The sequence below is a fragment of the Oncorhynchus clarkii genome, chromosome 27 (genome assembly GCF_045791955.1).
Source record: "Oncorhynchus clarkii lewisi isolate Uvic-CL-2024 chromosome 27, UVic_Ocla_1.0, whole genome shotgun sequence".
In the NCBI taxonomy this organism is placed as follows: domain Eukaryota; kingdom Metazoa; phylum Chordata; class Actinopteri; order Salmoniformes; family Salmonidae; genus Oncorhynchus; species Oncorhynchus clarkii.
The window spans coordinates 47,003,505-47,019,454 of NC_092173.1; the positions used below are offsets into that span (position 1 = coordinate 47,003,505).

The window sequence follows — 15,950 nt, forward strand, 5'->3', positions numbered from 1 at the left end:
CTCCACATTGACTCTGTACCGGTACCCCCTGTATATAGCCTCCACATTGACTCTGTACCGGTACCCCCTGTATATAGCCTCCACATTGACTCTGTACCGGTACCCCCTGTATATAGCCTCCACATTAACTCTGTACCGGTACCCCCTGTACATAGTCTCCACATTGACTCTGTACCGGTACCCCCTGTATATAGCCTCCACATTGACTCTGTACTGGTACTCCCTGTATATAGTCTCCACATTGACTCTGTACCGGTACCCCCCTGTATATAGCCTCCACATTGACTCTGTACCGTAACACCCTGTATATAGCCTCCACATTGACTCTGTACCGTAATACCCTGTATATAGTCTCCACATTGACTCTGTACCGGTACCCCCTGTATATAGTCTCCACATTGACTCTGTACCGGTGCCCCCTGTATATAGCCACCACATTGACTCTGTACCGGTACCACCTGTATATAGCCTCCACATTGACTCTGTACCTGTACCCCCTGTATATAGTCTCCACATTGACTCTGTACCGGTGCCCCCTGTATATAGTCTCCACATTGACTCTGTACCGGTACCCCCTGTATATAGCCTCCACATTGACTCTGTACTGGTACCCCCTGTATATAGTCTCCACATTGACTGCATTGTTGGTTAAGAGCTTTTAAGTAAGCTTTTTGTAACCCTCTTGTATTCGGCGCATATGACAAATAACATTTGATTTGATTTATACCAGCTCACCATTCTACGGTATCCGTCTGTTAGCATTGTAGTATTAGCACCATGTCCTATACCAGCTCACCATGCTACGGTATCCGTCTGTTAGCATTGTAGTATTAGCACCATGTCCTATACCAGCTCACCATTCTACGGTATCCGTCTGTTAGCATTGTAGTATTAGCACCATGTCCTATACCAGCTCACCGTGCTACGGTATCCGTCTGTTAGCATTGTAGTATTAGCACCATGTCCTATACCAGCTCACTGTGCTACTGTATCCGTCTGTTAGCATTGTAGTATTAGCACCATGTCCTATACCAGCTCACCGTGCTACGGTATCCGTCTGTTAGCATTGTAGTATTAGCACCATGTCCTATACCAGCTCACCGTGCTACGGTATCCGTCTGTTAGCATTGTAGTATTAGCACCATGTCCTATACCAGCTCACCATGCTACGGTATCCGTCTGTTAGCATTGTAGTATTAGCACCATGTCCTATACCAGCTCACCATGCTACGGTATCCGTCTGTTAGCATTGTAGTATTAGCACCATGTCCTATACCAGCTCACCATGCTACGGTATCCGTCTGTTAGCATTGTAGTATTAGCACCATGTCCTATACCAGCTCACCATGCTACGGTATCCGTCTGTTAGCATTGTAGTATTAGCACCATGTCCTATACCAGCTCACCATGCTACGGTATCCGTCTGTTAGCATTGTAGTATTAGCACCATGTCCTATACCAGCTCACCATGCTACGGTATCCGTCTGTTAGCATTGTAGTATTAGCACCATGTCCTATACCAGCTCACCATGCTACGGTATCCGTCTGTTAGCATTGTAGTATTAGCACCATGTCCTATACCAGCTCACCATGCTACGGTATCCGTCTGTTAGCATTGTAGTATTAGCACCATGTCCTATACCAGCTCACCATGCTACGGTATCCGTCTGTTAGCATTGTAGTATTAGCACCATGTCCTATACCAGCTCACCGTGCTACGGTATCCGTCTGTTAGCATTGTAGTATTAGCACCATGTCCTATACCAGCTCACCATGCTACGGTATCCGTCTGTTAGCATTGTAGTATTAGCACCATGTCCTATACCAGCTCACCATGCTACGGTATCCGTCTGTTAGCATTGTAGTATTAGCACCATGTCCTATACCAGCTCACCATGCTACGGTATCCGTCTGTTAGCATTGTAGTATTAGCACCATGTCCTATACCAGCTCACCATGCTACGGTATCCGTCTGTTAGCATTGTAGTATTAGCACCATGTCCTATACCAGCTCACCATGCTACGGTATCCGTCTGTTAGCATTGTAGTATTAGCACCATGTCCTATACCAGCTCACCATGCTACGGTATCCGTCTGTTAGCATTGTAGTATTAGCACCATGTCCTATACCAGCTCACCATGCTACGGTATCCGTCTGTTAGCATTGTAGTATTAGCACCATGTCCTATACCAGCTCACCATGCTACGGTATCCGTCTGTTAGCATTGTAGTATTAGCACCATGTCCTATACCAGCTCACCATGCTACGGTATCCGTCTGTTAGCATTGTAGTATTAGCACCATGCTGCGGTAAACACGCGCTCTGTGTATGTTTTTTTTTGTTGTTGTTTTTTTACAGGGAACCAAACCGATGCCTGTTTGTTCAGAGATGGGGACAGTCAATAAGATTACTGTTCTTATCTCACAGGCATAGAGAGCACATTTCTGATGCGACACAGAATCTGGGAAATTCATTAGCTTTCATTACCGTACGAGGAATAGTGAATAATTGATGTTTATTGGAAGAAAACAAACCCGAGTCGTCTTTTCAACAAACTTTTGATGAATCATACGAGACATATTAGGGATTATTTTACAGTTTTGTCAGAGCGCCAGATCGTTGTTTTACAGAATAAATCTGCATTCATGTTTGATTTGTAAAGCATCTACTTTAACTCTTCTAGCTTTGAAGCACTGAGGGGACAGACAGACAGACAAACCGACAGACTGACTGACATTGATGGAAGCTGTGTCTGCTCCCATCCTTCCCACGCAAATCAAATCAAATCAAATGTATTTATATAGCCCTTCGTACATCAGCTGATATCTCAAAGTGCTGTACAGAAACCCAACCTAAAACCCCAAACATCAAGCAATGCAGGTGTAGAAGCACGGTGGCTAGGAAAAACTCCCTAGAAAGGCCAAAACCTAGCAAGAAACGTAGAGAGGAACCAGGCTATGTGGGGTGGCCAGTACTCTTCTGGCTGTGCCGGGTGGAGATTATAACAGAACATGGCCAAGATGTTCAAATGTTCATAAATGACCAGCATGGTCGAATAATAATAAGGCAGAACAGTTGAAACTGGAGCAGCAGCACGGCCAGGTGGACTGGGGACAGCAAGGAGTCATCATGTCAGGTAGTCCTGAGGCATGGTCCTAGGGCTCAGGTCCTCCGAGAGAGAGAAAGAAAGAGAGAAAGAGAGAATTAGAGAGAGCACACTTAAATTCACACAGGACACCGAATAGGACAGGAGAAGTACTCCAGATATAACAAATTGACCCTAGCCCCCCGACACATAAACTACTGCAGCATAAATACTGGAGGCTGAGACAGGAGGGATCAGGAGACACTCACACCCCCGGACAGGGCCAAACAGGAAGGATATAACCCCACCCACTTTGCCAAAGCACAGCCCACACACCACTAGAGGGATATCTTCAACCACCAACTTACCATCCTGAGACAAGGTATAGCCCACAAAGATCTCCGCCACGGCACAACCCAAGGGGGGGCGCCAACCCAGACAGGAAGATCACATCAGTGACTCAACCCACTCACTCCTTCCTCCTCCCTCCACCTCCTTCCTCCCTCCTCCCTCCCTCCCTCCTTCCTCCTTCCTCCTCCCTCTCTCCCCCCTCCTTCATCCCTCCTCCTTCCTCCTCCCCCCTCCTCTTCCTACTCCCTCCTCCCCCCTCCTCTTCCTCCTCCCTCCCTCCCCTCTCCTTCCTCCTCCCCCCTCCTCCCTCCCCCTCCCTCTATTCATTATTTTATATCTGCCTGTTTAAATCTCTGTGAAATTGAAAGTATTTCCCTTCAGTTTTTTTCTATTCTCCTAAGACCCAGTTGTCTGTCTGTCTGTCTGTCTGTCTCTGTCTGTCTGTCTCTTGCTTAGAGAGATTTTCCGTTGGGCCTCTGCTAAGGAACAGCTTCATTCGTATGAAAGAATAAGAGAGAGAGTATGACCGATGTCTCCCTCCCTCCCTCCCTCCATCTCTCTTCACTAGGGGGCCCCTAGAGGGGATCTGTGGGGCTGGCCTCCCCCTCTCTTCACTAGGGGGCCCCTAGAGGGGATCTGTGAGGCTGGCCTCCCTCCCTCTTCACTAGGGGGCACCTAGAGGGGATCTGTGGGGCTGGCCTCCCTGTCTCTTCACTAGGGGACCCTAGAGGGGATCTGTGGGGCTGGCTTCCCTCTCTCTTCACTAGGGGGCCCCTAGAGGGGATCTGTGGGGCTGGCTTCCCTCTCTCTTCACTAGGGGGCCCCTAGAGGGGATCTGTGGGGCTGGCCTCCCTGTCTCTTCACTAGGGGGCCCCTAGAGGGGATCTGTGGGGCTGGCTTCCCTCTCTCTTCACTAGGGGGCCCCTAGAGGGGATCTCTGGGGCTGGCCTCTCTCTCTCTCTTAACTAGGGGGCCCCTAGAGGGGATCTGTGGGGCTTGCCTCCCGCTCTCTTCACTAGGGGGCCCCTAGAGGGGATCTGTGGGACTGTGCTCCCTCTCTCTTCACTAGGGGGGCCCTAGAGGGGATCTGTGGGGCTGGCCTCCCTCTCTCTTCACTAGGAGGCCCCTAGAGAGGATCTGTGGGGCTGGCCACCCCTCATTCTCCAGCTCAGATTCCCCTTTCTACTCCAACCCTGCAGGGAGTTATGCTATTCATGAACATGGTGTAATTGTCACATGGTATAATCTTAGTGTAAAATAATCCTCCCAATTAGGTGTTGATGACATTAATTGGCCCGGGTGTAATGGTCCCGTCATAGACCACACACAGGTTTCTCTGGTCCTTACGTCATCAAGGAAGACACAAGGCCGCACGCACGCCAGATAATACACACTCGCATACACACACACACACACACACACACACACTCTCACACACACACACACACACACACACACACACACACACACACACACACACACACACACACACACACACACACACACACACACACACACACACACACACTGCTACCACACCACTGGAAGCAGGCCAACAGCAGCTTGGGAGACATTTTAACACCCATTTATACCCAGCCAACACTGTGCCAACACTGTGCCAACACTGTGCCAAGCTCTGTGCCAAGCTCTGTGCCAAGCTCTGTGCCAAGCTCTGTGCCAACACTGTGCCAACACTGTGCCAAGCTCTGTGCCAACACTGTGCCAACACTGTGCCAACACTGTGCCAAGCTCTGTGCCAAGCTCTGTGCCAAGCTCTGTACCAACATTGTGCCAACACTGTGCCAACACTGTGCCAACACTGTGCCAACACTGTGCCAACACTGTGCCAAGCTCTGTGCCAACACTGTGCCAAGCTCTGTGCCAACACTGTGCCAAGCTCTGTGCCAACACTGTGCCAACACTGTGCCAAGCTCTGTGCCAACACTGTGCCAAGCTCTGTGCCAAGCTCTGTGCCAACACTGTGCCAACACTGTGCCAACACTGTGCCAAGCTCTGTGCCAACACTGTGCCAAGCTCTGTGCCAACACTGTTCCAACACTGTGCCAACACTGTGCCAACACTGTGCCAAGCTCTGTGCCAACACTGTGCCAACACTGTGCCAACACTGTGCCAAGCTCTGTGCCAACACTGTGCCAAGCTCTGTGCCAACACTGTGCCACGCTCTGTACCAACATTGTGCCAAGCTCTGTGCCAACACTGTGCCAACACTGTGCCAACACTGTGCCAAGCTCTGTGCCAAGCTCTGTGCCAACACTGTGCCAACACTGTGCCAAGCTCTGTGCCAACACTGTGCCAACACTGTGCCAAGCTCTGTGCCAACACTGTGCCAAGCTCTGTGCCAAGCTCTGTGCCAACACTGTGCCAACACTGTGCCAAGCTCTGTGCCAACTCTGTGCCAAGCTCTGTACCAACACTGTGCCAAGCTCTGTACCAACACTGTGCCAAGCTCTGTACCAACACTGTGCCAATGTACCTGTAGAGAAACCATGCAGATGAATCAGAAAGACATGATGAAGAAAAGAGAGAGAGAGAGCAGTTTAATTAAACATTAAGCATTTCCTCCACAAATTTACCCCCAGTCTGCCAGATGGCTGTGGTAGGAGTGTTGATATACAGAAATGTTCAGATGTCTGCCTCTCTCTGCTCTGTTCAGATGTCTGCCTCTCTCCGCTCTGTTCAGACTCCTGCCTTTCTCTGCTCTGTTCAGATGTCTGCCTCTCTATGCTCTGTTCAGACTCCTGCCTCTCTCTGCTCTGTTCAGATGTCTGCCTCTCTCTGCTCTGTTCAGATGTCTGCCTCTCTGCTCTGTTCAGATGTCTGCCTCTCTGCTCTGTTCAGATGTCTGCCTCTCTGCTCTGTTCAGATGTCTGCCTCTCTGCTCTGTTCAGATGTCTGCCTCTCTGCTCTGTTCAGATGTCTGCCTCTCTGCTCTGTTCAGATGTCTGCCTCTCTGCTCTGTTCAGATGTCTGCCTCTCTGCTCTGTTCAGACGTCTGCCTCTCCGCTCTGTTCAGATGTCTGCCTCTCTGCTCTGTTCAGACTCCTGCCTCTCTCTGCTCTGTTCAGATGTCTGCCTCTCTGCTCTGTTCAGATGTCTGCCTCTCTGCTCTGTTCAGACTCCTGCCTCTCTGCTCTGTTCAGACTCCTGCCTCTCTGCTCTGTTCAGATGTCTGCCTCTCTGCTCTGTTCAGACGTCTGCCTCTCTGCTCTGTTCAGACTCCTGCCTCTCTCTGCTCTGTTCAGATGTCTGCCTCTCCGCTCTGTTCAGATGTCTGCCTCTCTGCTCTGTTCAGATGTCTGCCTCTCTGCTCTGTTCAGACTCCTGCCTCTCTGCTCTGTTCAGATATCTGCCTCTCTGCTCTGTTCAGACTCCTGCCTCTCTCTGCTCTGTTCAGATGTCTGTCCCTCTCTGCTCTGTTCAGATGTCTGCCCCTCTCTGCTCTGTTCAGATGTCTGCCTCTCTGCTCTATTCAGATGTCTGCCTCTCTGCTCTGTTCAGATGTCTGCCTCTCTGCTCTGTTCAGACTCTTGCCTCTCTTTGCTCTGTTCAGACTCCTGCCTCTCTCTGCTCTGTTCAGACTCCTGCCTCTCTCTGCTCTGTTCAGACGCCCAGGGTCACATGTATTAGAAAGGAGCAGAAAGCAAATCATTTAAAGAAGTGACTAGACTCAGTAACATGGGAGTCATTTAAAGAGGTGACTAGACTCAGTAACATGGGAGTCGTTTAAAGAAGTGACTAGACTCAGTAACATGGGAGTCATTTAAAGAGGTGACTAGACTCAGTAACATGGGAATCATTTAAAGAATTGACTAGACTCAGTAACATGGGAATCATTTAAAGAATTGACTAGACTCAGTAACATGGGAGTCATTTAAAGAAGTGACTAGACTCAGTAACATGGGAATCATTTAAAGAAGTGACTAGACTCAGTAACATGGGAATCATTTAAAGAAGTGACTAGACTCAGTAACATGGGAGTCATTTAAAGAGGTGACTAGACTCAGTAACATGGGAGTCATTTAAAGAGGTGACTAGACTCAGTAACATGGGAGTCATTTAAAGAGGTGACTAGACTCAGTAACATGGGAATCATTTAAAGAATTGACTAGACTCAGTAACATGGGAATCATTTAAAGAAGTGACTAGACTCAGTACATGGAAATCATTTAAAGAGGTGACTAGACTCAGTAACATGGGAATCATTTAAAGAAGTGACTAGACTCAGTAACATGGGAATCATTTAAAGAGGTGACTAGACTCAGTAACATGGGAATCATTTAAAGAAGTGACTAGACTCAGTAACATGGGAGTCATTTAAAGAAGTGACTAGACTCAGTAACATGGGAATCATTTCAAGAAGTGACTAGACTCAGTAACATGGGAATCATTTAAAGAATTGACTAGACTCGGTAACATGGGAATCCTCTATGGCTGGTTTCTAAGCACAGAGGAGAGTTTTTCATGATTAGTGACTGTCTTGTTTTTTCTTCCCTGAATATTCAGATCTCCCACTAAGGCTTCTCGTCTGAATTTTTTGACAAACAAAGAAATATGGTAATTCCTATAATTGCATCACTTCAACGATTCCTGTTCTCCTGAGATATTGCGCTGACTATTGTAATTAAAAAATAATCACATTTTAGGTTGAGTTTTCCTCAAAAAAAAGTATTCCACTTCAGAACACATTGCATCAAGAAGGGTTTTACAATCACATCGCTCTAACTTTCAAACACATTATTCCCCTGTTCATCACAACACGTTATTCAACACTTCAGCTGTGTTGGCGTAGTTAACCCTTAACTGTCTGTCTGGCTGAGGACTCCTCCTTTTGCAATTGTTTTTTTTTCACACAGGTCTCTTTTTGTTAAATGAATGAGATTAAATGTCTGTATTTTAGTATGCTTATTGATTCTTTTGTCTGTACTGCATAACAAATAAATCAACTCCGTGGCCTTGTGGTTAGTGTCCGCCCTGAGATTGGAAGTTTAGGAGTGTGATCTCCAGCCGAGTCAAACCAAAGACTGTACAAATGGGACCTGATGCGTCTCTGCTTGGCATTTAGCATTGAGGTGATAGATTAGGGGTAACGCCTTTCGGTAAACTACAGTCCTTACAGGGGGTGTACTGGTTCACTACAGAAACAGCAGATGATGTTCCGGCTCACACATGCCAAGAATACTTCCTTACTGCACAACCGATATGACATATTATAATATTATTATATTATTATATATATTATTATTATATTATTTTATTATTATATATATTATTATATTACAATGCACTGTAATAGCACAATAATGCATTATACCTGCAAGCTTTAAGTAGAACAGTCTACTTTCAATAACTGATATGTGGTGGTTCCTCCTACTTAACTTTACAATGTCAAGTCTTACCAAATGAACTGACCTTGTCTTCTCTCCCCTAGGTCCACAACAGGAACCTCCTCTCCCTGGACTTTGACCGTATCACACGTACAGAGAAGGTTTACGACGACCACAGGAAGTTCACGTTAAGGATCCACTACGACCACGCCGGACGCCCGACGCTCTGGGCCCCCAGCAGCCGCCTCAATGGGGTCAACGTCACATACTCCCCGGGCGGACACGTGGCCGGCATCCAGCGGGGAACCATGTCTGTACGCATGGAGTACGACCAGAATGGTCGAATCACGTCGCAGATCTTTGCCGATGGGAAGTCATGGACCTACACTTACCTGGAGAAGGTAAAAAGCACCTCTAGTATTCCTTATATATATATATATATAGTATATATACAATATATATACAAAATATATATATGTACACATATATATATATATATGTATATATATATATATATATATATATATATATATATATACAGTATATATACAATATATATACAAAATATATATATATACACATATATATATATGTATGTATGTGTGTGAGTATATATATGTGTATATATATATATATATGTATGTATGTATATATATATATATATATGTATGTATTCCAATATGTATTCCATATTATGTTGTGTCTGAATTCAAAATTGTTTTCAATATATTTTTTACACACAATGCCCCATAATGACAAAGTGAATTTTTTTTTAGAAATGTTTGCAAATGTATCGAAAATAATATATATATATATATATATATATATATTTATATACATAAATATTTAATTTACGTAATTATTCACACCCCTGAGTCAATACATGTTGGAATCACCGTTGGCAGTGATTACAGCTGTGAGTCTTTCAAGATGACATTTTTTCCAGTTTTACTTTAGTGCAAACAGGAAGCATGTTTTTAAATATGTTTATTCTGTACAGGCTTCCTTCTTTCACTCTGTCAATGAGGTTAGTATTGTGTAGTAACTACAATGTAGTTGATCCATCCTCAGTGTTCTCCTCTCACAGCCATTAAACTCTATAACTGTTTTAAAGTCATCATTGGCCTCATGGTGAAATCCCTGAGTGGTTTCCTTCCTCTCTGGCAACTGAGTTAGGAAGGACGCCTGTATCTTTGTAGTGACTGTGTGTATTGATACACCATCCATAGTGTAATTAATAACTTCACCATGCTCAAAGGGATATTTTATGTCTGCTTTATATTTACCCATCTACCAATAGGTGCCCTTCTTTTTTGAGTCATTGGAAAACCTCCCTGGTCTTTTGTGGTTGAATCTGTGTTTAAAATTCACTGCTCAACTGAGGGACCTCACAAATAATTGTATGTGTGGTGGGTACAGAGATGAGGTAGTCATTAAAACAGCATGTTAAACACAATTATTGCACACAGAGTGAGTCCATGCAACTGATTTCCATAACAAAGGAGTTGATTTCTTATTGACTCAAGACATTTTCATCTTTTCATTTTTAATACATTTGTAAAAAAAAATAAAAATTAAAAAAAAACATAATTCCACTTTATGAAGTATTGTGTGTAGGACAGTGACAGAAAATCTCTATGTAATCCATTTGGAAATTCAGACTGTAAAACAACTACATGTGTAATAAGTCAAGGGGTATGAACACTTTCTGAAGGCTCTTGGATCCTTTGAACTGCCTAGTGAAGCAGACCGTTTCAATACATATTTAATTAGGGGATAATAAGAAGAGATCCTCAGAGAATAGGAAACACAATTATATGAACTCTCCACATAAAATACAATGAAAGTCATGATATATGGACCTACTGTACTTTTAAAGCTAGACATTCGCAGTGTTCAGTAGGTACACAGTGTACTGAGGGTTTGAAACTAATGGAGAACGCCTGCTCTACTACAGATAAACATCAAAGACATACAGGCTGGGTATTGTAATAGAAAATGTGATTGATATTTCAGTGGCATGTAGCAGCAAGAGGCCCTTAAAAGCAGATTTAAGATTTCTGGTTCAAAGTTTCCTTTTAAATCCTCCTGTCTACTGTACTCTTAGCTTTGTGCTGCGTTATCTGGCCTCTGTCTGTTTGAGACATGTGTAGAGAGCTGTAATTAAGAACTGTCTCTCTGTCTCTCTCTCTCTTTCTCTCTGTTTCTCTGTCTCTCTCTTTCTGTCTCTCTGTCTCTCTGTTTCTCTGTCTCTGTCTCTCTGTCTCTTTCTCTCTCTCTTTCTGTCTTTCTGTCTCTCTGTTTCTCTGTCTCTGTATCTCTGTCTCTTTCTCTCTCTCTTTCTTTCTCTCTGTCTCTCTGTTTCTCTATCTCTCTGTCTCTGTCTCTGTTTCTCTGTTTCTCTCTCTCTCTCTGTCTCTCTGTTTTTCTGTCTCTCGGTCTCTGTTTCTCTGTCTCTTTGTTTCTCTGTTTCCCTGTCTCTTTCTCTCTGTCTCTCTCTCTGTCTCTCGGTCTCTCTTTCTCTCTCTCTCTGTCTGTTTCTCTGTCTCTCTGTCTCTCTGTCTCTCCCTCTCTGTCTCTCTGTCTCCCTGTCTCTGTCTCTGTTTCTCTGTCTCTCTGTCTCTCTGTTTCTCTGTTTCTCTGTTTCTATTTTTCTCTGTCTCTCTTTTTCTATTTTTCTCTGTTTCTCTGTTTCTCTGTTTCTCTGTTTCTCTGTCTCTCTGTTTCTCTGTTTCTCTGTTTCTATGTCTCTCTGTTTCTATGTCTCTCTGTTTCTCGGTTTATCTGTCTCTCTGTCTCTCTGTCTCTCTATTTCTCTGTTTCTCTGTTTCTGTCTCTCTGTCTCTCTGTTTCTCTGTTTCTCTGTTTCTGTTTCTCTGTCTCTCTGTTTCTCTGTCTCTCCGTTTCTCGGTTTATCTGTCTCTCTGTTTCTCTGTCTCTCTGTTTCTCTGTTTCTCTGTTTCTCTGTTTCTCTGTTTCTCTGTTTCTCTGTCTCTCTGTTTCTCTGTCTCTCTGTTTCTCTGTCTCTCTGTTTCTCTGTTTCTGTCTCTCTGTTTCTCTGTTTCTCTGTCTCTCTGTTTTTCTGTATCTGTCTCTCTGTCTCTCTCTAGCAATGTATACATCCATTATACATTGTTAGTGCAGACAGCTTGACAGGGCCGTTGCCCCTAAAATAGACTCTGATGAGCAGAAAGGAATGAAATGTCACTTTCACATTGTTAATTAAAGTCGGGATCTTTGGGGAGACAGAAAGAACAACGTACAGTACAGTGAAGGCTGCTGTTCTCAGGTTTTACCATTTAATTTAACAAAATGGCCAACCCATTAGTGGTCTGAAGTCAGTTTAGCAGCTCTTAAGTGTCTGATTCAAAGCTGGAATGATAGCCTGCTGTGACAGCAGACTGCACAGTGATTTAATTATTTGCCAACCCAATACTTTCTTACCCGATTGAAGCCATAAAAACTGTTGTTGAATCTCACAGCTTGGCTCCTGGCTTAAATGCGTAACACACTTCGGTAGAGTCTGGCTGTTGTTTTTGTCGCGTTTGACATTTGTATGTCTTTTTTATACCAGACGGGAGGGAGCCTCTTGTGCATGTCTCTAGCAGCTTGTGTAATGTATGGATACAGGATGTCTAGTCGGTGCAGTCTTGTCTGTAGGTACTCAGGAAAAGGGCTTGAAAGGAAACCATAGCAAATACCCCATAATAAAATGACTCTTGTCAATTTACCTCACAGCATTCCTAATATCTAACATCTTCTCTCCTGTGTAGTGTGCCCTTTAAAGAGCACAATCCTTCGGGCCTTCTTCAAATGTAGTGCACTATATAGGGAATAGGGCGCCATTTTAGCCGCCGCCACTGGTAACCCACTCTCCTCTCTACTCCTCAGTCCATGGTACTGCTCCTCCACAGTCAGCGTCAGTACATCTTTGAGTTCGACAAGAACGACCGCCTCTCCTCTGTGACCATGCCCAACGTGGCCCGCTTCACCCTGGAGACCACCCGCTCCGTTGGTTACTATAGGAACACGTACCGCCCCTCCGAGGGGAACGCGTCGGTACTGCAGGACTACAGTGAAGACGGCCAGCTGATGCAGACTAGCTACCTGGGCACAGGGCGCAGGGTGATGTATAAGTACGGCAAGCTGGCCAAGCTACTGGAGATGCTCTACGATACCACACGCATCGCGTTCACCTACGATGAGGCGGCGGGGATGCTGAAGGTGGTGAACCTGCAGACTGAAGGAACCACCTGCACTATAAGGTACTGTGGTTGGGTTAGGGTTAGGGTTAGTGTTAGGGTTGGGTTGGTGTTAGGGTTAGTGTTAGGGTTAGTGTTAGGTTAGGGTTAGTGTTAGGGTTGGGTTTGTGTTAGGGTTGGGTTAGGGTTAGGTTAGTGTTAGGGTTGGGTTAGGGTTAGGGTTGGGTTAGTGTTAGGGTTGGGTTAGGGTTAGGGTTGGGTTAGGATTAGGGTTAGGTTAGGGTTAGGGTTAGGGGTAGGTTAGGTTAGGGTTGGGTTAGTGTTAGGGTTATGTTAGGGTTAGGTTACTGTTAAGGTTAGGTTAGGGTTAGGGTTGGGTTAGGGTTAGTGTTAGGGTTAGTGTTAGGTTAGGGTTAGTGTTAGGGTTAGTGTTAGGGTTGGGGTTGGGTTTGTGTTAGGGTTAGGGTTAGGTTAGTGTTAGGGTTAGGTTAGTGTTAGGGTTGGGTTAGGGTTAGGGTTGGGTTAGTGTTAGGGTTGGGTTAGGTTAGGGTTAGGTTAGGGTTAGTGTTAGGGTTGGGTTAGTGTTAGGGTTAGGTTACTGTTAAGGTTAGGGTTAGGGTTGGGTTAGGGTTAGGGTTAGGGTTAGGGTTAGTATTAGGGTTGGGTTAGGGTTGGGTTAGGGTTGGGTTAGGTTAGGGTTGGGTTAGGGTTGGGTTATGGTTGGGTTGGGTTAGGGTTGGGTTAGGGTTGGGTTGGGTTAGGGTTGGGTTAGGGTTGGGTTGGGTTGGGTTAGGTTCGTGGTTTGGTTAAGGTTAGGGTTGGGTTGGGTTGGGTTGGGTTGGGTTAGGGTTGGGTTAGGGTTGGGTTAGGGTTAGGGTTGGGTTGGGTTGGGTTATGGTTGGGTTGGGTTAGGTTAGGGTTGGGTTAGGTTCGTGGTTTGGTTCAGGTTAGGGTTATGTCTAGGTTAGGGTTAGGTTAGGGTTGGGTTGGGTTAGGGTTGGGTTAGGGTTAGGGTTGGGTTGGGTTAGGTTTGTGGTTTGGGTTAGGTCTAGGTTAGGGTTAGGTTAGGGTTGGGTTCGTGGTTTGGTTAAGGTTAGAGTTAGGTCTAGGTTAGGGTTGGGTTAGGGTTAGGGTTGGGTTGGGTTGGGTTAGGTTCGTGGTTTGGTTCAGGTTAGGGTTATGTCTAGGTTAGGGTTAGGTTAGGGTTGGGTTGGGTTGGGTTAGGGTTGGGTTAGGGTTAGGGTTGGGTTGGGTTAGGTTTGTGGTTTGGGTTAGGTCTAGGTTAGGGTTAGGTTAGGGTTGGGTTCGTGGTTTGGTTAAGGTTAGGGTTAGGTCTAGGTTAGGGTTAGGTTAGGGTTGGGTTGGGTTGGGTTATTTGAACAACTTGGTACATGCAGATATATACAGTACCAGTCAATAGTTTGGACACATTCCAGGGTTTTTCTTTATTTTTACTATTTTCTACATTGTAGAATAATAGTGAAGACATCAAAGATATAAAATAACACACATGGAATCATGTAGTAACCAACAATGTGTTAAACAAATCAAACAATATGTTATATAACATACATACATAATAAAAACATGGACTGGAGTACTGACTGTATCAGTCAGTAACATAATAAAAACATGGACTGGAGTACTGACTGTATCAGTCAGTAACATAATAAAAACATGGACTGGAGTACTGACTGTATCAGTCAGTAACATAATAAAAACATGGACTGGAGTACTGACTGTATCAGTCAGTAACATAATAAAAACATGGACTGGAGTACTGACTGTATCAGTCAGTAACATAATAAAAACATGGACTGGACTGACAGCAATGTTCACTACACTACAGGTACCGTCAGATCGGCCCACTCATCGACAGGCAGATCTTTAGGTTCAGCGAAGAGGGGATGGTCAACGCACGCTTCGACTACGTCTATGACAACAGCTTCCGGGTCACCAGCATGCAAGCGGTGATCAACGAGACTCCTCTGCCCATCGACCTGTATCGCTACGATGACGTGTCGGGGAAGACGGAGCAGTTTGGGAAGTTCGGGGTCATCTACTACGACATCAACCAGATCATCACCACGGCCGTGATGACACACACCAAACACTTCGATGCCTACGGCCGCGTGAAGGAGGTCCAGTACGAGATCTTCAGGTCACTCATGTACTGGATGATGGTGCAGTACGATAACATGGGACGCGTGGTCGCCAAGGAACTCAAGGTTGGTCTGGTCAGCTCTTTCTTTCTGTGTTGTTTAGTTTTAGGATCTCTTGTAGGTCATCTCCCAAGAGTCACTCACAGGATAAAACAGACAAGTAGACAGTAGAATTAGACACATTTGAAGTATATTACAGCAAATGTCTTCCTCTTTGTTATCAGAACACCGTTATAACGGTTTACGTGAGTCATTTAACAGACTCTCTTATCCAGAGACACGACAGTAGTGAGTCATTTAGCAGACTCTCTTATCCAGAGACACTACAGTAGTGAGTCATTTAACAGACTCTCTTATCCAGAGACACAACAGTAGTGAGTCATTTAGCAGACTCTCTCTTATCCAGAGACACTACAGTAGTGATTCATTTAACAGACTCTCTTATCCAGAGACACTACAGTAGTGAGTCATTTAGTAGACTCTCTTATCCAGAGAGACTTACAGTAGTGAGTCATTTAGTAGACTCTCTTATCCAGAGACACGACAGTGGTGAGTCATTTAGCAGACTCTCTGATCCAGAGACACTACAGTAGTGAGTCATTTACTAGACTCTCTTATCCAGAGAGACTTACAGTAGTGAGTCATTTAGCAGACTCTCTCTTATCCAGAGACACTACAGTAGTGATTCATTTAGAAGACTCTCTTATCCAGAGACACGACAGTAGTGAGTCATTTAGCAGACTCTCTTATCCAGAGACACTACAGTGGTGAGTCATTTAACAGACTCTCTTATCCAGAGACACG

General features: G+C 45.1%; 1 protein-coding gene across 1 annotated transcript in view; it reads left to right on the top strand.

Moving 5' to 3' along the window:
- Positions 1 to 15,950, top strand: part of LOC139385837 (teneurin transmembrane protein 4) — a 523,395-nt gene that overhangs the window by 455,195 nt on the left and 52,250 nt on the right. Inside the window, exons 32-34 of the mRNA XM_071131087.1 lie at positions 8,887 to 9,183; positions 12,674 to 13,047; positions 14,834 to 15,212. Coding sequence (XP_070987188.1) covers positions 8,887 to 9,183; positions 12,674 to 13,047; positions 14,834 to 15,212 — 1,050 coding nt within the window. The remainder of the gene's footprint in view (positions 1 to 8,886; positions 9,184 to 12,673; positions 13,048 to 14,833; positions 15,213 to 15,950) is intronic.